The sequence below is a fragment of the Amblyomma americanum genome, chromosome 7 (assembly GCF_052857255.1).
Source record: "Amblyomma americanum isolate KBUSLIRL-KWMA chromosome 7, ASM5285725v1, whole genome shotgun sequence".
Lineage (NCBI taxonomy): Eukaryota > Metazoa > Arthropoda > Arachnida > Ixodida > Ixodidae > Amblyomma > Amblyomma americanum.
The window spans coordinates 10208611-10234937 of NC_135503.1; the positions used below are offsets into that span (position 1 = coordinate 10208611).

At 46.0% G+C, this 26327-nt stretch overlaps 1 protein-coding gene across 50 annotated transcripts in view; it reads left to right on the forward strand.

Moving 5' to 3' along the window:
* Positions 1–24851, forward strand: part of LOC144098425 (uncharacterized) — an 88875-nt gene extending 64024 nt beyond the window's left edge. For 6 of the 50 annotated variants that reach the window (XM_077631045.1, XM_077631047.1, XM_077631063.1 and 3 more), the window contains 8 exons: positions 2358–2906; positions 9354–9560; positions 11424–11923; positions 12493–12770; positions 14499–14793; positions 15810–16480; positions 21428–21654; positions 23488–24851. In XM_077631045.1, coding sequence (XP_077487171.1) covers positions 2358–2906; positions 9354–9560; positions 11424–11923; positions 12493–12770; positions 14499–14793; positions 15810–16480; positions 21428–21654; positions 23488–23501 — 2741 coding nt within the window. In that variant the 3' untranslated portion in view covers positions 23502–24851. Of the gene's footprint in view, positions 1–6; positions 112–2357; positions 2907–9353; positions 9561–11423; positions 11924–12492; positions 12771–14498; positions 14794–15809; positions 16481–21427; positions 21655–23487 lie in introns of all 50 variants that reach the window. The other 44 variants (XM_077631043.1, XM_077631044.1, XM_077631058.1 and 41 more) reach the window with 15 other exon arrangements.
* The last annotated feature ends 1476 nt before the right edge of the window (positions 24852–26327 follow it).

Below are 26327 nucleotides of genomic sequence, written 5' to 3' on the forward strand. Positions count from 1 at the left end.
TTGCAGACGCGGCTCAGACTGACTCGCCCCCAAGTCAGGGGGCAGTGCCTGATGTGGCATTCATTTCCCCCACGGTGGGAGGGTGGCTTGTGGGGTCAGGGGTCACAGTGGGTGAGTAGAGGGAGGAGGGGGCTCTTCTTTGCTTGCTGCACCCCTGTCCCCCCAGCCAGCTGTGGTGGTGTCCGCGCCGCGTGTGACTGTCGCTTTCCTCTGGGAAGGGGTCGGAGGGGGGACAGTTTGAACGGGGCCGCTGCTTTTCTTGGGTCCTTCCTTTCGGGCCACTCTAACACACTCGTCGGCACAGAGGTCTGCATTGATGGCAGTTTGGGTTCGCTTTCCTGTGGATGACGCCAGCTCTGCAATAAAGGACCCTTTTAATGAGCTCACTTTTTACCACTTGGAGCCTTGTACATGGCAGTGTTTTTACTGTGGGCATGAACCACAGCAGTTTAGTGTGTGTCTGCACATAGAGAGTGAGATCATTTTCCTCTCATGAGTCACATGGTGTGCCAGGAGTAGTGGTGGCACAGGTAACAAATAATCACGTGGGTTGAAAAAATAAAAGGGGCATATGTCCTTTGTGAAGACAGTGGCAGAATCTTGAATTCAGGATTTAAGTTCTTGGATAAGCCAGTTCTTTTGAAGCCCTCTCTCCCTCCTCTCTTAATTATGATCCCCGTATAATTCGACAAGGAAGGTCAGCCACGAGATCTAGCTGGCACAAAATTTGTAATTACAAAAGAGGAAATAAAGGTTTGCCGTCACCTTGGTCTCTCTACCACATTTTATTGTATTCCCTGGAGAGTGCTCGGCCCTCCGTGCTATTAATTTCTTTGCATTTGTTTCTGCCTAGTCCCATCGCAGTAAACGTGGAGCGTGCGTCTTATGATAAGCATCACAGTCACATTTTTGTCCCCGTCCTCACGAGTAATGTAAAGAAAGTTCCTTGCTGACCTCTGTGTTTGAAAATTCTTTGCTTTGTGTGGAAATCGTTTGGAAGATAGATATTGCATCTTGCAAAATGGAGAGTGTAGTGGATCTCCGCACTCCAGTAGTGCATCGCTGTGTTTTGGCTTGTCGTCTCGTCTCTCTGACAGTCATTCTTTCTGATGCAGCGTGTCTTTTGCAGTGGGCTCTGTCTCGTAGTTTGCGCTCGCTTTACTCACCTGAACTGCTTCTTCACCTTCAGGTGTCGTCTCTGCACGCAGTGTAGCCTGCTGCTGCACTGTGGTGTAAAGAGCACCGACTCACACCTGCCTAACACTCACTCCTCTGTAGGCCTCTTGCTCTGTGGCGCTGCCAGTAGAATCTGTGCACGCTCACTTGTGGATTGTGGGTTGATGTGACCTGTTGCATTTGTCCTCTCGAAGGCAAAACATGTTTTATAACAGTAGCCTACTAACTGCTTGTGCCATTTAGCTATTGGGCATCAGTATATTTTGCAGTGTTGTGTGCAAAATGTGCCTTCATGTTGGTCTTTTCTTGCCAATCTCATGAAATGTAATTGTTCAAACAGAGCAAGCGTTACTTGTGCTACTATTTTGGATGATTGTGCAAACATTTTAAAGGCATTCATATTTTATTACCGTCTTTCATGTGAGCGTGAGAGAGTTCCACTGATGAGGTTCAGGAGCTCATGTGGCATAATGTCCCATTAATTGCCTTTAGGTTAATTTAATATGATCACCCCGTACTGTTAACTAACCTCATTGTGCCATTTAACTTTTTGCTTTGTGCCTCATATCCCCTCAGATTTCTCATTGCCACCTATATATCATGAATGCACCTGTTTAACTCTCTTCCCCCTCCGTTTTTTAACCATCCCTTTGTGCTGCAAAATACCATTTTAATAAATTTGGGCAGGGTTCCGGGGGTTTGTTTTGTTGCAGCTACTGCATGCTATCTGTTTCCATTGTCCTGATATTCGTTAGACACACTAATTTCACATGGAACACATCATTAACTCAGACAGTCTGCTTTTCCCTTGTCTTCTTGTAAAGGAATTACTTTGTAGACAATTTTTTGCCTGGTTATATAGCTGTTTTTGAATAAAAAATCTCTTAGGTATGTCCCCCATAAATTGTCTACTGGGACAACCGGATACATTTACCAAGGCACTAACAATAAAAAAGCACTGGCTGATGGGTAATTTTGTAGTATACAGCAGACGGGAAATATATTGGCATACGGGATAGCAGGGTAGTATTGGATGGCGCTGATGCCAATTTTTGACATGGAAGTCGCCCAGAAGTTTCGTGTTCAGTGGCAAACATGGTTGTGGTCCCTTTGTCCCGTCTCGCTGGTTGCTTTCTGGTCTTTGCGAGGGGGCCCTACAGCGCTGGCTATTGGCCACGCAGACTCTCGCAGACGAGCCGCTGCTCCACAAGTGCGCTGCTTGGTGTCTGGCCCCCCAGGAGAGGACCCCATGACGCGCAGCATGACTGCGCTGCCCAGCCAGCAGAACCGGGGCCGGCGCAAGACAGACCTGATGCCCGTCATCCCCTGGAACCGTGGGGCCGCCTCGCGTTCCCGCTCTCCGACCTCTGCAGCCCCTTCGTCGTCCACAGGTGTGGCCCAGCGAGCTGTGAGCATGTCTCGCCTGGACCTGCTTGCACAGCCCCGCCGGCGGCTTCTGCCAGCCAGCCCCAGCACGGGTGCCTCCGCTGCTACGCCGCCAAGTATGGCTGCCAAGAGCATGCTCAACTTGTCACAGGGCAGCCCTCCTTCCAGGCGGGGGGTGGTGGACATGTCCCAAAGCATGGTGCTGCCAGGCCGGGGTGGTGGGGTGGGGGGCAGCGGGGGTGGCGGCAAGCTGCGGTCAGCACGCAGCATGAGCCAGCTGGCAATTGCACCCCGCCCCACGCGGGCTTCGCAGCTCAGGGCCACAAACCGGATGCCGGCGGCAGGTAAGTGGGGGGGGTGCTGCTTTTGCTCAAAGTTTTTTTTTTTTACCTCGCAATTACAAACCAGCAGCTCTAAATTCAGGCATCACGATTACCTGTGTAGCTGAACGTCAGTTCGTGCAATTTTGTGGTTCTTAAGATCGAAATTGTGTGCAGCAGGAATGGCCCCTTAAAGTCATGTTATTTTCCTCCAATACGCTCCTGGATAACGAAATTTCCCACTAACAGCATTCATAATTGTGCCTAAATCTGCCCTGTAGTAAGTTTAGTGACCAGTTCACTCTCACTAATGTCCAAGCTTGATCCTGGATGCACACAGCTAAGAGCAAAAGCAAATTGGCAGTCTGCTTTTGGGATGGCTGCTTTGTTGTGCATAAGTTCAAGAGGTAAAGCATACAAAAACAGTGACGATGACAATAGGGAAAAGATCTGGGCTACTTTAGGTTTTGCCAGGCTGAATACGTTGTAAAGTTCTTCTGTGCTAAGGGCAACGCATATGCAGACAGAAGCCAGCAAGCACTAGAAAACGAGCTCTTCATACTTTGTGCCAGCGAGTGCTGACTGACATCTTTAGGAAGTAAACTGTTGTTGAATGCCTGCACTTCATTTTTGAGTGACATTTAAAAAATATTCATGCTTTTTTCCGAGCAATACGTTTTTTCCCCCGAATTTTTAAAAGCACGTCAGCAAGGTCCTGCTGTTTTAATGCTCCTTTTACGCTACTCTGCACTTGCCTCTGAGCAAGAAAGTTTAATTTAGGGGATATCTTATTCCCATAAACTGCAGCAGAATGTTAGTTATGTCCAGCTAGCGTAGTGATAGGAGTATTTGGAGAACTTTTGTCGTCTAAAATCCTTTTTGCCTGTGCCACGCTATCACTGTCCACACATCATTTGCAGTACAATAAAAGCTCGTTAATTCAAAGTTATGGGACCAAAAAAATGTTTGAGTTATATTCATTAGTTCGAATTATTTAATGACTGCGAAAAAACTAACAACTGCTTGCATCGCGGTAAATTTATGTGGCGAAAGACTGGACGATGGTTGCTTGTTTTTAAGATGAGAATGGCACAACAATGACTATTTTTTGTGATGTAGCCTCACCACTACTGTATCCCACATCTTGCAAGTGGCAGCTTCGCGTGTGAGGAGGCTTCACCACACAAAAGTGCAAACAACACGTGACTAGCGCACAGTTTCAGCACACTGGAAGGGTGGAAGAACGGGATGTACGGAAATGCTCAGCGGCGCCCAAGCGGCGAGGAAAAATTTATGGATAAAAAAGACTAGCGAGATGCACTATTCAACACCCGAACGGAGCATGGCTGGGCTCGGTTAGCTGGCTGATGCGGAATGGCACGAAGCTTAGAAAGGTGAAGCTGAAACTATGTAGTGTGACTGTTCCTAGAGATGGGGCCATCCATTCGTCATCACGCCTGCCATTGCGCACATGTCAGAAGTGCGTGAGCAACTCTGCAGCATGGAATTCAGGCTTGAATAGGGTTACTTGGATGATCGCTTGCCGTGTCAGGCATACCTGGACGCGGCCTGGACACTGCATCGGAATTAACCGGTGCGAGACCCGCAGCGTCCAACTTAGCAAGCATGCGATGCCATAGACTTGTATGGCCGTTAGCCGAGACAGTGCCGGCAGTTTGAATTATCCGGATTTTGTGATTAACGAGCTTTTGCTGTATATATTGATAGTACTGGCCATTAGTAAAACATAAGGATTCTTCCTCAGGTTGTAATGCTGGAACGTTAACACGAAGGTTATCCAGAAAGTAATGCCTCTGTTTTTTTTTCTTCTCACTGTAAGAATAAATTCGAAACCCATTAAATTTTCATTGAGAATCACTGTTTACCTCACACACAGATATTTCTGAACACTTTTCAGCTGCTATGCCTTCAAACATAGCGCACCTTTGAGTGGCCCCCCCAATAAAAGATTATCATCAGTTCTAATCTGATGGAGAAGTAACATCTAGCTAATCTTGTCAGCTGCCATTTAGTTTAGTTTCTGGCAGTTGTAAGGATACCAATGTCGTGCTTGAGAACAGTGGTTTCTGGGTCCCAACAAGAGCCCGGAACACCAGTAATGGGGAGGTTCTAATCCGAATTTTTGTTCTCATTTGTGGGCACCACATACCATGAGAGTAGCACCCCTGTTGTCCAAGAATTATGAGCAGAAATTTTCCAGCAAAGGAGTCATCTGATGAACATGCAGCTCTGTTTCTTTGCTTTCTTGGGCATAAGTGCAGAGGGCACGGTCTCCAGCTATGCTTCTACTGTCTGGAACATTACTACTTGGAAAGGATGTTTATGAATTTCTCCAACCATTTCCTCCTTTGTCATTGGGAATCATTATGACCGATTGCCGATACATATCAGGAGTGGACGCTATAGTAGGTATTATGAATCGGCAAGCAGCAAAGCGCACTTTGTACACCAGCGCAGCGACTGCATCTGTGCCAGCAGAAAACATCAGTGTTTGAACCTCTGAATTTTGAATTTTCCATTTCCAAGCATTTCTTTTTGGACAACCTTACTAGTATGTGCCAGAGAGCTGCATAGCAGAAGTTTGGAATTTTTCTTTTGCCAGCCCGTAGGCGTCATACAGCACAGGTATTGCGTGTCATTTTCAATGTATATGGTACATCAGGGCAATTGGATCACAGGAGTTTCCGTTTTGCCACTTATGGTGCCCCCTTTAACGTGTCCTGTCCTCACTTTTGTGCGAAAGAGACAATACCTCAAGAGTGGAGTGTTTCTTGCTTGCTTTGCTTGCATGCTCTGAGTACTGTTCCCACCCTGACAACGGTGATGGGTTCCTTTCGACCACTTGTGAGTATGCCATCCTTCTCATGGCCTTGTTTGATGGGCATGATGGTGCACCTGCCAACTCACAGCCTTGGCATGCCATGCTTTTGATTTTTCGCCTCTGCCTGGAGGGAGGGTGGGTCATCTCTTTACCGTTCCTGGCTTTCACTGCCCCCACCAGCTCTAACCCTGCACCGGGCTGACTTCTCTGAAGGGCTGTTGACAACCTTGCTCTCTGCACCACCAGTCTTTTGCAATCTTTGATTGAAAAGTGATTGGTGCTCTTAACATTGATGAAGTTTTCATTTAACGTGCAAAACTAACCTGCACACTTACTGTGGTAATTGATCCATGTTCCTGATTGATGTCTTTTCATTTTGCACCTGCACAAATGAGCACTTGTAATATCTTTGAATGAATGTGTCTTTTTATGTGTGTGTGCTTTCCTGAGTTGTATAGCAACATGAAGGCAGAGCTGAATGGACCAACTGTCTGTAATGCAAAATGTTCATTGGCACAGTTATCGAACTTGTTCGGTCAAAAAGTAAGAGTGGAGCAGTCTTTCTAGCCACAAAATTTTAAGGAATGAAATTTTTATCAGAAGACAAACTGTCTTTGTATCTATGTCATGTTTTATGGAATTGTAAAGCTGAGTCTGCACCTGCTTGTGTGAATACAGTTGCACACTTACTTGAAAAGGAAACCTAATGCCGTCTCTTCTGGCAAGTTTTAAAAGATTTCCTATGAAGGACATAGCAAAGGCTTTCAAATTTGTGGTGCATTATTCTTATATTGACCAACAGCATTCTGTTTTATTACCTGCTTGGAATAAATTTATTCAGTTTGGTTGGTTTAAGACTGAAAGCACTTGTCGACTGAAAACAAGTAAAATGTGTTTATATGACTCCTGTTAGTGTTCATGACTCATTCTTGTTGATTCATTGGAGACAGCATGTAGGTATTTTGTTGGGTAAAACACAGTGCAAAGACACGGCTGTACTTCAAATGGACACAGGAGAAGGTGCAAGAAGCAGCCTATACGTTCTTCGTGTGGATTGTGTGTGCACACACTTGAACTCAATGTGGCCGCTATTTAATGATTATTGCAGTGATACTCAGTGGTGGGAATGCTGTGCCAGTTGCACTAAACTGCGCCATTGCGTGAAACGTGCTACTTGCTGCTACAGATTAGTGTTTTTTTTTTATGTAATTGTGGAAAGGCTGCGCCAAAATGCTATTCCAGCAACCAAGAACGGCTGCCAAAGTGAAGAGGTTGAGGCTAGCGCCCAACGTGCACTGCTGCCCCCGCCTATTGTGCTGAGGCTTGACTCTGGTTCCTTCCCCCAATATGTGACGAGAAAGATTGCTGATGAAATCCAACCGCATCCTGTTTCGCGGTGGATGCATATGAAAAGAAAAACTTGCTTTTTGTAGGCTCAGATAATGCTAAATTTTGATCCTGCTAGACTTAGAGGGCTTTTGTGCAGCAGCGTCTCGTGTCCCATTAGCTCAGTCTAAGACTTTGAGAAAGGTTTCGGACTCACTGCAGCTAATATAGCTCGATTTCACAGATTTGATTGGAGCACCCGATTTGTTTGTACAATACACCATGGTCATTTGAAGCTAAGCATAGATGGTTGGCTCGTATAAATAGGAATTGTAACTAAATTGAGCCATTTCCAATGATGGGTGGCGTTCTCCATGGGTTGGCGTACTGTAACTACATTGTGCACCCGTAATCTCGAGCTTGTGTCATTGCTGGGCGTCTTGTCACACTAACTTGAACTTTGGTGCAAACACTTGAAGAGTCATCAGTAAAGCACGTGGGGAGCACACGGCAAGCTGAATCCATCAGCAGAGGAAGATAGTGGTGCTCCTTGAGATGAGGACCATCATGCACGATAAAACACTTTGTCGCGGGGGTGCAGTCATGTTGGACTGCAAGAAACCTTATTCTTCTGTGAACTTTGGAATGCCATGCACTGACTTCTTCTATGCTGTGAAATGACGATAGTGTTGTCATGCTCATTGCTGCGACATCATAACTTCAATGAAGTAAAGTGGCCGCGCTCATTCTGGAACGAACGCTGTGACTGCGGTGGCCTCTTTAGTCATTCTGGCTTTCCCTAACAGGGTTCTTTCATTCAGAGGGCGTTTTGAAGTGCTAGTGCTGTCATAGGAGCGTCACAGAAGTGCAGTCACACGTCTATCTTTAAATGTCACAAGCTTTTTGTGTATTTTTTTTTAAGTTTTAAAACAGAAACTGCACTTAAGTGATGAAAGAACAAAGAAACAGCAATAGGCATTTCTCAATATTCTCTGCAAACTTTGTACAGACTAATTTTCATTAATGTTAACAGTGTAAAATTTCACTCATTTTAATTTGTTACAGAATAGGTGAATTTTTGCACATTTAAAACAATATGCAGCGCTTGCCAGGATAGCTGCCTACAACCCTGCACGACTCAAATCTTTCTGCAGCAAGTTAACACTTTTTAATCCTTAGCATTCTTACCACAGGACACTTGCTATGAAACACGAGGAATCTGCTGCAAACTGAATTTTCAGCTGCTGCAAAGCCTGCTCCAAAATGCTCTTGGCCATTCCCACCACTGTGTACTTTACAGACGGATGCTTTTGCAGGAGAAATAACTCATGCTAGAAGATGTTTCAGCCAACCCTGCGTTCTGCAATAAAACTGTTGTGGATTTTACTGGTTATTTTGGAGCAAGGTTCAGAGTGCGGTACAGTGTGACCACAGCCTGGTCAACCAGTGGGAGTTGTCAAGTGCTACTGGTTTCGAAAGATAAGACTGGCATACGCCTGCTACACTTTTGTTTTCAGCTCCATACCATGCCTGTACAGAAAACTCTTGTGTCTTGCAATTTAAGTCATCAGGTGTGTTGGATTTTGGTAGGCCTTGTGTCCAATGACAACAACGTATAATGAACCTTGGAGATGTATACATATCATCATATGTCTATAGAGTTGTGCTGTGAGGCATCAGTGTAGTGTAGCTATGGTCTTTAACCGTTTGTTTAAAACAGTTCAGGGAATGGAACATTTCGGCGGATAATCATTCCCTAGGACCATAGTAAACTGTAGTAAAACATGAACACTCCTGAAAAAAAAAAAAAAAACACTCTGCACTTAAAACAAATTGCCGATATTTCACCAAGATATAGTCAGGAGGTGGGGTACACTGATAATAACGGGTTTCACCGCAAGATGGTTTTTATGCAATTATAAATTCTTAAATATTTGATATTGCAGTGGTCAATTCCTACAATATGAGGCACATTCTATTCTTTTTTGCAGTAATCTCGTTACACATTTTGGTTAGTGGTCAGTCCCTGTAAGGTTGATTGCCATTAAGTCGTTGGCTCATTGTGTCCAGTTAGGTGTAACCCTGTCCTTGCACTGTTCTCTCCTCTTTTTTTTTCTTTTTTTTTCTGCCCTTCAGGTAATGCTGTAAAGTGTTCCACCAGCCAGCCCAACTCTGCACTCTAGTTGACAGCGGTAGTCAGCCCTGTGCATAAGTGCAGTGACGCAAAGTATAGCATTGGCATCCTTTTGTTGTGTCGTGGTTGCTGCATCGTGTTCTGACATTGCTTCATCATCTCCACGTAGGTGCCGGCAAGGAGCAGCAGTCACCATCGCGGCCCCGTTCGTCCATGTCTGTTGCATCTGAGCACTCAGTTGCTTCGAGTCAGATGTCCACATCAGTGGTGATGCGCCCCAGACCACCACCCCGCAAGCCCAGACCGCTTAGCATTGCTGGCACCATCCCGGACAAAGCACTGCAAAGTAGGCAGAATCTCATTGCCGAAAGAACAGGTACACTAACTGCAGCCATGCGGTATGCGATGTCACCCTGTCCTAGCTGCCCGTCTTTGCTGTTTGGGCTTGTTTTGGTTCCCGTTGGAAAGTAGGTGGCATGTGTCATCTTCAGTCACTTTTATTTGTTTATTTATTTTTGTGTATTCATGCGCACAATTTTTGTTAATTTTATTTTGCATTCTTTCAAATGCATGAAACCTGCTCTAACTTTTTGTGATAATTGTAACAAGTCTACATTTTATTCAATTTCTGATGATTTCTACTTTTGCATGAACTCACTCTTCGTTGGTGTATGGTGCTTTTGTTGCATGCACTCTTTCTCATGTTCCTTGGCAAGAGCCAAAAGGTTCCCAGTGTTGCATGTTGTGGACATGCTCACCCTGAATATTTGCAATATTTTCATGCGGGAACCAGTGCCGATACTAGAGATGCTAGCCCTTGTTTTTAGTTGGGTTCAATCGGAGTTCGATGTACCGAAACAAAGTGTCGCTTGTTTGACTTCCATTTTTTCTTGCATGTAAGCCAGTATTCATATTGTGGGCCAGCGCAAAACGGACAGCGGACCTAGGAAAGAGAAGACGACACGGGCGCTGTCTAGGAACTGAATTTTATTGAAATATATAAGGTTAAAAACACATGAAAGCAAACAAAAAAAAACATCAGATTACACAAGACTCTTATCGAGGAAGGCTATCTTATTTCTCTCTAATGCCATGGATGGTTTCACCACACACGTGTCAGTGTTCTTAGCGATGCAATAAGCTTCAAAGACTTCCCGGCCTACCTGGTTGCTTCTGTAGTATTGGATCTCAGTATTGTGCAAGTCAGGCAGGCAAGGTTCATCATTTTGATCTTTGCAATCGCGGCAATGCTGCACTAGGTTGGAAGAAGGAGGTTTTTTAATGTTGAGCGAATTCTCATGCTCTTTCAGCTTTGATGTTAATGCACCTTCCCGCCTGGCCATATTAACCTTTCCGCAAGACACAGGAACCCTATACACAACGCCTTTTTTGCAGTTCATGAACTTTTCTGTGTGTGACACTGCGCATTGCCGAAAATTTTTTCTGGAAGAGGCTGGCTCCGGCTACTTGTGCACTGCAGCACACCTTCCCAACTTTACGTTCGGTGGAAAACACCACCTGCACATTATGCCATGCAGCGATCTTCTTCAGATGACGTGAGACACCATGTAGGTACGGGACGCACACGACCTTCCTTCGTTCCTCATCCTTCTGCCCCGGAGGGTGAGGTGCCGCCTTTACCTTCAGCTTGCACAACATTCATTCTGCTAACCATGCAAGGTTCCTTTCTTGATAGCCTGCTTCACGAAGTTTGGCCACCTGCCCAAAGAAACCTTCCTCGGTCCGGTGGTGATATGACATTTCAAGGGCTGTCGACAGGCATGACACCGCTATCCCGTCCTTCACCGGTCTGGAATGTTGTGCTGGCCCACAATATGAATTACTTCCAACTTGCCCAACACAACGCATTGTTATGCCAATATGTTCATTGAAAGTGGCTGCAGCTATGCTGAAGGCTAAGACAAGTTTCAATTTCATCAGTGCTTTGTTGTGCTACTGGCAGGCGATGCTACTAACATTTATTTGTGGTAGTATCTTGTGGTCTTTTAAGCTCAACATCACAGGTTCAGCTCCAGTCCATTGGATTGTTGAGATTTGGGTGAGGTTCTGAGGTAGTCGGAATTAACCATGAGTCCCCATCACCACTGCACATATCTCAAGCCCCAGAGCAGGTTTGGCATGTAAAAAATGTTCTAATTTAGCGCCATGTTCGAGTTTACATTAGCGTTGTCTGCATGAAATGCATACCAAATGTTGTGTTCCATCCTTTCATACACAGCGCCTCCGTCAGCAGAAAAGAAGAGGCCGACAACAGCTGCAAAGTCTTCTGGCAGCTCAGAAGGTGCTGCGCCAGGCACAGCACCACCTGAGGTGCCGCCGAAGCCAGCCCACCTGCGGAAGCCTCAGAAGCCTCAGCCACCAGCTGCCTCCGCCTTCCGCAGAGGGGAGCGCGCCCCGGTTCCCCCGGCCAGGGCTCCCAAAGATGCCACTCCTAAGGAACGTGGCGCTTCAAAGGAGAAGAGCACGCCGGCATCCAAAGAACCCAGCCCGGCTCCTGCTGCTGCCTCCCTCCCAACAGCAGCAGTCGCTCCCATTGTGGCCACAGCAATAGCAGCAGCAGCAGTAAAACCTGCCGTGCCCACTGCACCAGAGCCCACCACAGTTTCTGCACCGCCCGATGTGGTCACCTCGAGTGTTGTTGCAGCAATGGATGAGGCACAGAAACCACCTGCTTCTGATAATTCCGTCTCTGAAGAGCAGCCCGCGGTGACCAACAAGGTGACTTTTTCCATCTTTCTGCTCACTGTTGCACGTGCTTAAACACATGCGTCCATTCACACAGGAGCACATTTACTGGTGTTGTGTGCAGATAAATCTGCTAATCTCTCTTGAAGGGCTGCAGTTCTGGCAGCAGCAACGCAACCTGCATGACCAGGCTCGACATGTCTGCATTCGCATTAGTGCCAAAAAATTAAAAACAGTTTCTTTTGACTGGAGAGGCAATGAATTTATTGTAATTGATTGCCATGGCAGGGCAAATTTCTATAGCAGCTGGCAAAACCTTGCTAAGATTATGCAGTGCAAAGCCAAAATTAGAAGCACAGGCGGCCAAGGCAATTGTTAATGAGTGAGTTGTCATTGCTTGTTGTTGGAAGCAGTTGTCACTGCACCTGTTTTCTTAGCTCAGAGCATAATTTGAATGGGCTTTTGCATTGTAGGTCACAGACAGACATGTGCTTTAACTTTATATGCTCCTGCCATGCTCTCTGTTCGTGATGATGCATTTTATGTCTTAATTTTGTGTTGATGCTACAAAACTGATGTTAGCTGTGTGAACTTCCTTTCAGGAACAGGGGGCGGCGGTGCCTAAGGAGACTGCCATTCCTTCCACACCAGCCGAACACAAACTAACATCTCCCCTGACCACTGCACCTGAAGTGTCTGCACAGGGTGCAGTGCCTAGCACAGATTCCGGTGCTGAGGAGAGTGCGGTGCCCAGCAAACCAGCACCACGTGTTATCTCAGAGGAAGAAGCTCGGGCCCTTCTGGCCGAGAAGCGTCGCCTAGCTCGTGAGCAGGCCGAGAGGGAGGCAGAACTGGAACGCCAGCGACAAGAAGAATTGAGGTTTGTTGTGATGCGTTTGTCACACTGTCATGTGACCATTAGCTTTGCAGGAAATGGTGGAGCCTTATCCATGTACAGCTGGCTGATAAACTTTCACGAAAATGCATTAGCTTGGCAATATGCTGCAGTATTCTCTCAGGCTGCTTGTGCCAGCCTGAGAGGTGCCAGGAATCATACTGCTAAGCTAATGCATTTTCGTGAAAGTTTATCAGCCAACTGTAAGTATAAAAAAAAAAACAGATGGACGGGTTAATAAAGTGGCTGGGATATATCTGCAACTCGTAGAGTACATATAACTTTTTTGTTCATCTTGCAGTGCATGCCTGTGTGTATTCATGTACTATAGCCCTCAATATGAGCTGCAACGCAGGAGCTGTGGCCGGAGGCAGGTCAATTCTTAAGCATTGCTGCCGGGAATTCTTGCACTTGCTCATTGATCTAAAGAAAAATGTACACTCTGTTTTTGTGCAGCTTGGGTGCTCTATATAAGGGCCCGTTGTTGTAGGTCATTGGCAGTATTACTTAACTAATAACCAGATTTTGTTAAGCAAAGGTTATCAGCAGCTCCACTATTAGGGGGTCCTAGAAATATGTGAAAAGCTTTGAACGATCATGCATGATGTGTAGCGAATGAGGTCAGATCATCTTGGCTAGCTATCATGTCTCAGTGTACTGTGGGAAGCTTGTGTGTAACTGAATATCTCTACACATTTTGTCCAACTTGACCTGTTGCAATGGCTCAGTGGTTAAGGCACTTGGCTACTGAGGCGTAGGACCCAAATTCAATCCCAGCCGCAGCAGCCATGTTACGATAGAGGCGGAATGCAGAAGGCGCCGGTACACTGTACAATAGGAGTGCATGTTATTCCAGGTGGTCTAAATTAATCGAGCCCTCCATTGTGGCATCCCTCATACATAGCCTGTGTATCACTTTAGGACATTAAACCACACAATTTATCATTTTTATTTTGTTCAACTTGAGTTTCTAGTGCTTACTCTGCTAATCCTTGTTTCAACAAACTAACTAAAAGCCTTGCAACTTGATCTCAGCACCAATACTGTTACCTTCATTTCATTATGCTTCGCAGTAAAGTGCTAAACAGTGATAGGGCCTTAATTGGCTAAAAATAAACATTTATGCTGATCACATGCTGCAGCAAAGCATTATGCAGCACGAAGTGTGCATGCATTCTCGTGCAGTCAGCTGTCCTCATGCGGTATCTTCTGTGGCCTCCATTCAAGCTCTAGCGTTAGTTCCCAGGCATGTGTCCCATTTCTAAAAGGAGACTAGAGAACAGTTACGTGCCATGTGGCAGGAACTGCTAAAGAAGGGATGAAAGGCAGCCGGGTCGAGCATTTTGACAACAACAGCGTTAAGGTTGGCCAGCAGCTTCGCTCCTGGCAGGTACTGGCTGGCATCTGGAAAACAGCAACCAATGCCTGTTTGGCTGTGGTCTTCACTAGATGGTAAATAGCAGCACTCAGAGGCTTGCCTGCTGGGATCTGGCCTTCATTTCTACTCTTGCGAATGGGGTGACCCTTTCGAATCTGCTCTGGACTGCATTTGAGCTCTCCTCGGCTCAGCCACTGTGCGTATTATTCCCATAGGCAGGTTACACTTCCAAAGGTTACCTTTGGACACAGGGTCATTTTGCCTCCTTTAAGTGCTTTAGTTTTTCTGCCATTGTTGTGCTAGCTTGCACCATGTGCGGCTCCCTCTGGCTGCAGGCGTCAGGAAGAGGAGCGTCTCCGGCTGGAGGAAGAAGAGCAGCGGAGGGCTGAGGAAGAGCAGCTGCGCCTGGCGGAAGAGTTTCGCCGCCAGGAGGAAGAGAAGCTTCAGCGGGCCATTGAGGAGCAGCAGAAGCGGGAAGCTGAGGAGAAGGAGCGCCGGGAGCAGGAGGCCCAGCAGAAAGCGGAGCGCGAGGAGCAGGAGCGCAAGGCCCGCGAGGAGGCCGAGAAGCAGCGCAAGGAGCTCGAGGAACGACTCAAGCGGGAGGAAGCTGAGCGTGCCGAGAGGAAAAAGGTCAGTTTGCTGAAATAGACGTCCTGGTGCGAGGGGAAGTTAGAGTCTGTGACATAAAAGTGTGCCAGAGCGTAGGCAAGGTCAGCGTGGAAGGTGGGGCTGATGCTCACATCTGGTCTAGGATCCTCTTCTACCTCATCTTGTTTCATGCTCTTGTACACTTTAAAGCCCGTTTACTCTCCAAGCATCCTTCTCTTTTTGCTTGTACTGGTACAGGCCCCATTTTATTTTACTTTTGATTGCACTGGTGTTTCAAAAAGGTTTTTGTCTTCTTTGGGCTGGAATTGTGGTCTCCTTTGTTTTGAGGGTGTTCCCTAGAATCATTTTTGTATAAACAAAAAAAAAATAGTGTGCGAGTGTTTGTTAAAAGTTGTGCTGTGATTTGTGTCAGCATTTGCATGCCCAAGCTCCAGAGTCAGTATTCATTGCTGTTCTATTACTTAGGATCAGCATTCTGACAAGAACTTAAAAGACAGGTCCTTTCATCTAAGTTGCTCTCTGCGGAACAAAAATACCTTTCTGAAAGTTCAGCTACGTTTTGAACAGACTTGATGCCTTGAGTCCGAGCTACTAGAATCACTTGCTTCATGCTGCAGAAGCTTGACATCAAATCTTGATGCACTGAACGTTTCTAAGGTCTGAAGACAGTCATAATTTGGAGGTTGTTCTCAGTAGGGGAGATTCCTTACGAAAAACTTTTCAAGGAACCTTTGTTACCACTATCGTACGTTGGGCTGTACCTGAAGAAACAGTAATGTCACCTTTAAAACCGTAAAGATGGACATGCTTAGCTCTTGTCTTAAAAGCTTGTATTGCACAGTGTCCCATGTTGCTTTGATCATCAAGGAAGGCCCCAAAGGTTAATCAGGGTTTCACAAGTCACCGGAGCTCGTATGTTGTTTGGTGGGTGGTTCCTCAATACGAACTTAATATATTGACTTTAATGTTCTTTACGTATAATTTTGATTCTATTTTCTTCGCGTTTTCTTTTTTTCTCTTGCATGAACGGTGCTCAGAGAGTGGAAGAGATCATGAGTCGGACACGGAGGAGAGGGGCCAAGGACCCAGGCTCTCCGGCCAACAGCAAGACTGGGGACGCCCAGGCATCTCCAGAGAGGGACAGCTCACCGTGCCTTTCGGGTCGATCATCGCCCCAGCCACAGAGCAAGTCATCCGATGACAAGAGCAGCAGTGCTTCAGCCCAGCCAGGAGCCAGTACTACTGTAGAAACAGCACAGGTTGGCGAGCAGCAACAACAACAACAGCAGCAGCAGCAGCAGCAAGTAGAGCAGCAACAGGAGCTTCGCGATCAGCAGCCACAAGTGCAGCCCAAGGAAGGGGCACCAGAGGAGCAGCAGCAACCTGTGGCCAAGGGGGGCAGCGGGGAGGGGTCTCTAGTAAATGTAGTAGCAGTGCCGGCGGCTGGCTCGCTGGAGGAGAACTGTGTGAATGGTAGGGAACCAATTGTTGTGGTGGCGGACAGCGGCAGCAGCAGCAGCAGTGTGGGCGGCGGCTCTCAGGGTGATGAAGGATCCGCGCCGGCGGAGGAGCCCATGGACCAGTCTCCGCCGCAGGGCAAGTGCTTCTCCCCTCCCTCCGTGACCAGCGAAGGGACAGCCCCCCCGTGCACCAATGGCTACAGCTCGCACCACACCAACGGTAGAGGAGACATCATCAACGGTGTCGGGTGAGCTCCGCTTTCAGCATCGGGACGGCTCGTTTCACCAAGTGCCGAATTTGGTGCTATGTTGAAAACAGTGGCTGGCTCCAGTGCCAAGGGGGCTGCTGAGTTATACACAGCTGCCTGTCATGCTGAACTGGGGTAATATAACACTTTTGAGATCAATTTTATTCCATACTTATATTTCCCTCCCTTCATCATTAGCTGTAGCAGTGCCGTGCCCCATGCTCATTCTCTGTGGTTGCCTCGAGCCAGCAGTGGTGTCGAATTGCTGTCCGTTATTGGAAATGGTCAGTGTGCTATGCGTTTTATAGGTAGGGTCAAAATATTATTATGCAGGGTTTGTCAAATTTCATGTGAGTATATAGGCATTGTAATCAGCGCATACCGTGCAATGTTGTGTGAGGGCCGCACCCGTGTACGCGGTGCACCCACTGTTTTGGACTAGATAATTAAGCAAATAATATGGTTATACATATTTTTTTTTATTTGTGTATTGGCTGCACCTTCAGAATTCACACCTGAATTTTTTTTAAAAATGTGCGGCCCTTGCACAAGTTTGTATGGTAGGTTGCTTGCATTTTTGTCGGTAATCTAATGTTTGCGTTTTGGTGCTCACATGTATTTTTTGTATCATTGGGAATGCATAATCAGTAGGTGTGTGCGAATATTCGATAATTTTCAATATTTGGTCGTATAGTAAAATATTCAATATTCAATTCAATCCGAATGTGGGGTATTCGAAATCTTCGAAGTATTAGTCTTGAACGAATAAGTCTCTCTGGAAAGCTTGCGTGTGGTTTCAGTTCAGCGTACCTCCTTCAAGAAGGTACAGTAAAAGCTCGTTAATTCGACACTGACGGGACCGCGAAAAATTGTCGAATTAACCGAATGTCGAAATATCGAATGAACCACAAAAAAACATGAAATTTGCCCCAGCATGACATACCTTTATTTGGCAAAGAAGTTTGTTATCGTCGTCTGCTTTTTCGGGCGAATTTGAGCGGCTACAATAGCTCTAACAGCTGCCAGATGCTCTGCGGCACGCGAACCATCCGGAATTTGTTCACAGAAGTCTTCCAGCACGGACAAGGCTTCTGCGGCTTCTTTCACCGTGTGCTTCGGCGTTTGGGGCAGGTGCTCACAATCGTCATCTTCCGACGAATCGTCGTTGTCGGCGCCTGTCACTTCTTGGATGATTTCGTCCTCTGTCAGCTGACCGGCAATGGCGACACCATCATCGATGGACACGTAATCCGCGAGCCGCACGGCAGGAGGCAAAACGCTGTCGAAACAGCTGTCGTCTTCTGTGGTTGCGTCAGCTGCTTCTGTCGGCAGTTCCCCAACACCGCAGTTCGGTTGCACAAAACCGCTGTGCCGAAAGCAGTTCGCAATAACTGCTGTAGGCGTGTTGGCCCATTCATGCGCCAGAATGTTCAAAGCGCTGAGGAGCGTAAGGTCGTACTTCTTCCCAGCTTCCATACAGAGAAGCATGCGCTGCAATACATGCTTTCTGTACTTGCATATTATATGCTGGATTATGCCCTGGTCCATGGGCTGAAGGGCTGCGGTTGTATTCGGCAGGAGGAACACAAGCTTAATCCATTCCAGGCCCGACACCTTGCAGTGAGCACTGCAATTGTCCACAACCATGAGGACCTTCCGTTTCTCAGCTCGAAAATGCCGATCCATTTGATGAAGCCAGGACTGAAATATGCTGGACGTCATCCAAGCCTTCCTGTTGGCTTGGTATTCAACCGGAAGGCGCCGCGCGTTCTTGAAGCACCTCGGCTTCTGAGCCTTTCCGATCACTAGGAGAGGCAGACGCTCTGTTCCCGTCATGTTGGCGGCAAGTAGCACAGTGACCCTTTCTTTGCTTCTTTTCCCTGCTGTGCAGGGGTCACCTTTAAAGGTGATCGTCTTATCCGGGAGTGCTTTAAAGAAAAGCGCTGTTTCATCGGCGTTAAATATATTCAGATCGTCGTACGCAGCTAGGTGTTCACGAAGCCCGGTGATCCGCCACTCCTCGATCCTGTCTTCGTCCACGGATGCTCTTTCGCCACACACACTCTTAAAAGTCAGATTGTGACGGCTTCTGAAGCGAGCAAGCCAACCTTCAGAAGCTTTGAACTCTTAAAGGTTCATTTTTGTGGCGAACCTTTCAGCCTGGGCACAAATTAATGGCCCACTCACAAGGAGGTAGGCCTCACGTGCGTTTCTAATCCATCGCATTACGGCTTCTTCGAGTTCCGGGTGGGCCGCAGTCCGCAGTTGTTTCCTTTTGTCACTGTAGGCTTCACTGTCAAACGCCTCCATAATGCTGTTTTCATTCTTCACGTAAGTGGCCAAGGTGGTTCTTTTAACATCATACTTGACCATCACGTCAGAGCGTGAAACACCATCCTTCAGCACCTTCAATATTTCCACTTTCGTGGCTAGGTCCTTCGCCTGGTTGTACTTCGGCCGCTTTGCCGGTGTCGCCATCGGAGCAGGACGCGATGGTGAGGCGCGCTACGCACTCGAAAACAGCACAGTAAACACGCTGGCAAAGCATGCAATATCCAGAAAAGGCGTGTTAGGGTTCAATAACCGCGATCGTAGCAGCAAGAAACACGGGGCAACGACGACACACGCCAAAACGAGACTTGCTGAAGATAGGGTTAACACGACGACTGAGCACGACTGCAAGAGGCAACGAAGCACAAAGAAAGACACCGGGCGCTTCGGCCACTGCTAACCTTGCTTCCCTCGCCCTCTCTCGCACTGCTGATGACGATGACCGTACGGATGGCCTACGCTACATTCTTTTTTTCCAACTTTACAGTAGCGCCGCTCTTGGCGGGCCGTGGAACTAGTTCGAATTAACCGGTGGGCGGTAAAATTTGTCCGAATTAACGAGTTTTGCCCCATAGACTCCTATATATAATTGTAGGGACCATGCGTTCAGGTCGAATTATCCGATTGTCCGAATTAACGGGGGTCGAATTAACGAGCTTTCACTGTACTGCGATCCACACGCTGCGAAGGCCCTGACTTCATGGACACTTCCTAGGCGTATGCGCCGCATGCCTGCCAAAGCCAGTGTGCGCATGCGCAAGGCAGGAGACTTGAGCAGGTGCAAGTGCGGTACGCAGATCAGTATCTGCCAGATGTCTGCGCCCGCACTTCTGCAGGAGGAGTGTGCAGCTGCTCTTCTTCCATGAAATGAGCTAATCGAGCATGACAGCATGAGCACAAAGGGGAGCTAGCACAAGACACATTGAAATGGGTGCGCACTTCAGACACCTGACGCAGGAGGGACTCCATGGACGCCTAGCAGGTGTCCATGGAGTCCCTGCTTGAAAGCGACAGCTGCGAAAATGACGCAATCTCAATTACCTAAGAGCAGCAGTCGAAGGTCCCGCAGATAGGTCTTGCACTACAGAAATACGTCGGCACTGCATGTAAGTCGACTCCACCAGGTTCTGATTGCAATTTTTGCAGAAAGTTGACACAGCTTCAGTGAATTTGCAAACTTCAAAAAGCTTCAGTGCACATTCTTTTGTTTTTCATGTAATGGCTTTGTGTGTTAAATAACACATAATTTTGAAAATATAGTTGACTCCTGACCGACTTGAAGGGACCAGAAAAATTTGTTCGTTTTGTCAGAAGTTCATCTCAGCAGAAGCACCCCTAAAAAAGATGTGTGCTAGGTGTGCCTATATGTATGTTAAATGAAAACAGTGAATATAATAGCATTTCAGAGAGAGGAAAGCTGCAGATAGAGCATTATTGTGCTATGTTTGAAGTGAGGTGAAGTCTGAGAACGTGAAGCAAACTTGTGTTATCTTACTTGAAAATGGCATTGGCCTAGTTTCCTTTTTGTTCGTCATCTCATTTTTTCTCACTGTATCCCTTAGAAGCTGCTATTTGCGTAGTTTTTTTTTTGCTTTCCATTCTGCTTCGAGCGCTTCAAAGGTGCCCAGCAGGGTAGCCGTGTATATCTCTTTTATATTGCTCCTTGCTCCTTGTGCAGCACAGCTGTTACCAACTCCACAAGCAGGCACATTACGCACCTATCCATACTCCGCACGCAGTGTGCACGGCGCTGATATCTGGCCATCTCTGTACTGCGATAACATGCGTTGTGGTGCTGCATCAGTTGAAAATGCAGCCCCTGAGTTAATCCTCAAGTCAACGAGTGGGTGCACTTTGTGCACACGCGCCTTTTAGTGAGGGGGAGGCAATTCACGGCATGTGACACGCGTGCAATGGCGATATCTGACCATTTTCTGCACCGGCAAGAAAGCTTTCCCACTAGAAAGTGCGCTCCCGCAAGACAGCTTTTCTGCTTTTCTCCACAATGGTGTGCTGAAGCCATCTTGTGGAATGTGCACTTTCTTGCATAGATGTATTTTATGTATTGTTCGTTTCCTTGACAGTACCACGCGGACGCTCCTGGGGTGCCGTTGCTTGCGGTCGCTGCAAAAGTTCCGTCTTACCCAGAGGACACAAATAGGTAGTCTTTAGCTATGTTCAGTCTAATGGGAACCCAACCAAATGGTCTCACATTGTTCATCTTATCCGAGAATTCATCTTAATGGAGTTGGTCTTAATGGGAGTCTACTGTACTTATTGTGTCATTCAGCCTTTTTTGCATGCCAGAAGTATTCGAAGAACATTACTAATCTCTTTGAATTCGCTTCAAACCAATAAACCATTTATCTGCACACCAGTAACAATCAGTTATTGCTTTTCTTATTAGGATAGTGCTTATTCAGGATGGTAGGATCAAAGCTATAAATAATAAAATGGTGCAATAGACAAGACATATAGAAGGATGATCTGGTATGCCTTTTTCCTGTTGTTCCTGTTGTTATAATTTTTCTTTCAACTGCAAACTGCTGGAAGAGTTTGTAAACGGGCCTTCAAACGGTGTGTCCAATAACTGGAATGGTGATGTGTTCCTGGCAGATCGGAGAAAGTGGCTGACCTGCTGGGTCTAGACTCCTTGGACTCGCTAGGACCTCTGAAGCCCGAAGCCCTGAACAGCACAAGCGGAAGCCAGGCGGTGGAGAACCTGCGCAATGCAGGGGACATCAACTCCAACCGTATCGTGCCAAGTGGGAACCCGCTGATCGGCTTTGAGGAGGACAACAGGAATAACAGCGCCAAGACCACCCAGGAGATGCAGTTCACCGGTGAGGGCATGCACCACTCTTGCTATGGTCACTTCGCTGAGGTAATGGGACTCTGAGGCTGTCAGGAAAGAGGTTGTTGTGTTGACACCCTGCCATGGTGACTGCATTTCGATAACAGTAAAGAATTGTGCAGTGCAAAAATTTGGGCTGCTGCCTTGTGTGAAATGCCTAAAGCCTCAGAGGAGCCCTGCAGAAATATTGAGCTCGCAGTCTTGCTCATGTGGCACATAGTTATATTAACCCTTTAATATAAGAGAGTTTTAGTTTCACGTATGTAGAGGATTCACGTATGTAGAGCTCTTACGGGTGACCAGTGCGCATGCGCAGAACACAAAGGGTATGCGCGAGTCTCACATACGTACGTGAGATTCGGATTTTTACGTTGCGGCATTTGCGTTGCTTGCGTACGTAGTGTTGACAAACATGGCGGCGCCCTGCCCACCGCTTCACAGCGATAACAGCTTCGTCGCTAATCCCTCGACGCAATGTCGTGTTCTAAACTGTTGTATTCGCCTTTGATTTGCCCATTTCTACCCTAGCATAAGGTTTCAAGCGACAAATAGCTTTTGTTTTCCAGACAGAAGGGCGATTTTTCAGCTTTTAAACCTGACGAAGTAGCGTTGGTCGTCGTCATAACAACGGTCTTACAAGATCTCGAACTGAGAGAGCCCCAAACCAGCCATACATAGCCAAACCGCCAAACACGAGGACAGACCGAATGGCTTGGCTTAAAGACTTGTCTATTTAGGCTACAACCAGTGTCTGTGTTTCTTAGTAGATGGGGCTAGTAGTAATGCGCGGCATGCATCGCGTACGTGTAACTATAAGGGTTTCAAACGACCTGCGTGCAGGCTGCGTAGAATTCTCACGTTTCCGTACGTGAACCCTCTGCGTACGTGAAACTAAACACCTCTATAATCACAAAGTATTCAATTTGACACCCTGCAAATGCAGTTTTACCAAGCAGAGATTAGCTTTGATACTATATAAATGAATGGCCCAACAGCAACCAGACATAAACAAGACGCACAATTTATGCTCGTGTACTGTTTACAGTTGAGCCTGGATAAATCGAACCTCAGCCGCACTGCAGTGTTGTCATGCAGCCCACCTGAAAATAAAACTACTGTATTAACACGAATATAACGCAAATTATTTGTGCTCTTTTTATCTGTTGTATTTAGATTGCTTTATATTTGGATCCAAGGTATGAATATAAAGCCGTTTTGTTACTCGCTGCTTCTCAAGGTAGCGACAGTGAGCTTCCCCATAAGACTCTTAAGCTGCTAGGAGAAGCCCCCCCCCCCCCCCCCCCCTTTTTTTAGCGAAAGTTCTACTTCACTATCGAAGCTGCAAAAACCAGGCCATCTCTGAGGCCTTGACCTTGAATGGATAAATAGATAACATAAATATTGCCGCTACTGGGATTCGAATCACGGCAGCGCGAGAAGATCAGCTTTGCTGGCCACTGCACGAGAGCAGTGTGCTATCGCCACAGCTGATCGCGCCTTGTGTTAAACTGCAACTCATTCTCGTGCTGCGCATTGCACGCTGTTCTCCCCGTCAGCTTACATCTGCAATGCAAACAGATCAGATCAGCTTAATTTCAATCAGACTTTAACCTGAGCCTAATAATTGCGGCCTCTGCTGCCTAGGAGGCTTCATGCGTTACACTGCTGTGTTTTCAGTTAAAAGTTGCCTTTTTTTTGTCATTCGAAAATGGTAATCAATCCATACAGGTGATTTTCAATTTGTCCTCAGTATCCTTTACCACGTGCAGTGGAGCCAGTAGTGCAAAACATAGATGATGAGTCTTATGGCCTTCTTTTGCAGATTTGCTCTCGTAAATGGACCAGTGCTGCATCCTCTGCCTGTCTTGAGTGACCAGCCTCCCTTTCCCTAGCAGCAAGCTTCCTGCATTGTCAAGAGCCTCTGTGGGAGCTAGCCCACAGGCGAACCTCTTGTTTCTGGCCGTTCTCCTTCTTTTTTTTTTTGTTAACACCTAGGAGCTTCAGCAGTTGGTCATGCTAAAGTACAGAGTGTCATTGTTGAGTCTCTCACAAAAGAAGAGTAGCTGGCTTCTGTAGCTGCCCTTCACAGGTTTTTTTCCTGCTGAGACGGGTGTCTTAAAAAGCTTGGCCGTGCCAGAACCAACTGCAGAGAAAAACTATGAATGGCTTTTGTTGTTAACACATAACGTCAAATAGCCTGAAGTTTTTTTGCATTGTTTTTATAACACTGGATTGCCTCTGGGATTCTATAGGTTTTGAAATTATTTATGTGTTTGTGTGTGCATCATGAGTGATGCAGCAAGAGAAGTGGGATAGGAAGGCTTGTCTTGTTGACGTATTGAATCGAAGAAACTTTCTTGAGATGCAGGCATCGTGCTGTGCAAAACCCCAGAAAGCATTGAGCAGAATGATGCCATGGATTTTTAGGATATTCTAAGATAACCAAGTTACTAATTGTGTGTGTGCAATGCGGTTTCTTGGCTCTATGGGATAAATAACATCATGTTCCAACTTCTATGGCATGTTTAGGTCCAGCTATTGCAGCTCTTTTACTGAATCTTGAGGAAGAGAAAATACATACTGTTGGGCCGTTGCCATTACTGTTGGTTGAGACAGACCTATCAGACCAAATTCATTTTATGATGTTTTTCTCCCCGCTATATTTCTTTCTTTTTTTTTTCACCCCTGCTGAGTTGCCTCTTCTTATAAATTCACACCAGTGCTCTTTCCAGGAACAAGGGCAGCTTCAGCCCAGAGGATTCTCAGAGTGTTGAAATGCCAGCACACACATTTGGCATTTTGTGCGATAGTCAACAAGATCTTCAAGCTCCTACTACTTGTAACAAGGGCCACTTTTAGCTTTGTTGTCGTGCTTGCAAAGAAAGCCTTGTGGTCTTAAGCATGTCTGTAAATATAAGCAGCGAGTCTGTTGTGTCTTGTTTTTCTCTTTTCTCTCGCTCTCCTTCTGACTGCTGATTGCGAAATACCAGTCACCTATGCTGTGCCTTTATTTCTCTTTGTTGTTTATTTTTTAGCGCAAGAATTGGGATATACTCCTCCATTTTTTTTTACTTGTTCTGTAAAAAATGTAGGTAGCCAATTTGCCCTCCGTTATTTTCTCTTGTCTACTATGCCTAACTTCTGTGCACTGTATAGTTAAATAAAATGATGAACTAACAATGGTCATTTCATTCGTCTGTGATTTTCTTTAGTTTATATTGTACATGGCAAAATTACTTTCGGAAAATAATAAATTAAATTGCTAATTGCGTTTATGGAAATAGCAAGAGTGCAATTACATTACATTATAATTACTTTTAGATAGTAAATTATTTCTTAGTTTCTGGTTTTCACGAACAAAAATACACTGTATGCAGCTGCTACGATCATTTCAGATTTCTCAATAATTGCAGGGAGCAACTGAGCTTCAAAGTGGGCATTAAAATTTTTACCCTGCTTTGAAAGGTGCCCATTGCAGTGCTGAACAGCCTTTCTGCTGATGCATTTTAGGGCAACAGTGTCTTGTGCATGATGAAAACCTTTTTCAGTACTGAGTACAACTGAAAAAATCATAAAACCTGTGTCCTATTTCTGTGTTCGTTTAAAGTGCCAAATGCTAAGTAGCTTTCCAAGTTCCAAGTTGGCAGCTAAGGTAACATGCACTGCTACTCGCCCGCGTGTGCAACTTTGCTGGCTTGCTGGCTCAGGCTTATTGTGCGTTGCTCCAGCTTTCAAGGTTCCTGACCCAGCAATACGTTTCAGTAATTATTTTCAGTCCTAAATTACTATAATTGAAGTACTGCAATGTATGGCTTATGTATATGCATTGTAGTGTCCTTCACTATACTGTGCCACACAGCTGGAACACAGTAAAGTGTCTGTGCTGTTTTCAGTGTACTGATCAATATGCTTTCATCATTGCTGTAGTTTGGTTAGCAATTTTTTGTAAAAGGTGCAACTTGAGGGTGCCCTGCATTCAGGTTCATAACTCACTGAAGGCAGAAAAAAAAATTCTGGTATGAACTCCTTTATACGTGGTCAAGATGTGTTGCTACCTGCCCATGCAGCTCCCTGTTCATTTCCACCTCTGGCATGGATGTAAGAATGAGCCTGAATGAAGAGGCATAAACATGGCGCCATGTTTATGTTCTACTTCTGTCAGTAGTAAAAGTTTTACTCCCTTCTATTCCTAAATACTTCTATAGAATGCCTAGAAGGATCTAGAGAAGGATTGAATATTTAAAATAGTAAAACTGCGGTGTGAATCGAATGCCCAATGTTATCCGCAAACTATTAGAAATTTCTAATGTTCGAACACTCCTAAAATTGCTCAGTGTCCTCAGTCATACATGTTTGTTACCGAGACAGAAGAGAGGATGACCACTTTTAAATTAAGGGCCTGTGAATTGTGCTTTTTCAAAGTCTGATTGTATACGAATAGTGCTGCAAGAAACCAAATCAGATTCAAATCAGACAGTTATAGAATCAAATATCATATTTTTACTAATATGCATGTGTAGCGATTATTCATACAACACAATTAAAACAGCGAAGCCTTAACGGTGGCACTGTGGTATGGCACTATAACTTGTGCATTTATAACTGTAGCTCTCAAAAAATGGAACATTGATCTCTACTAGGGGTTATGCAATGCGAAGTGAC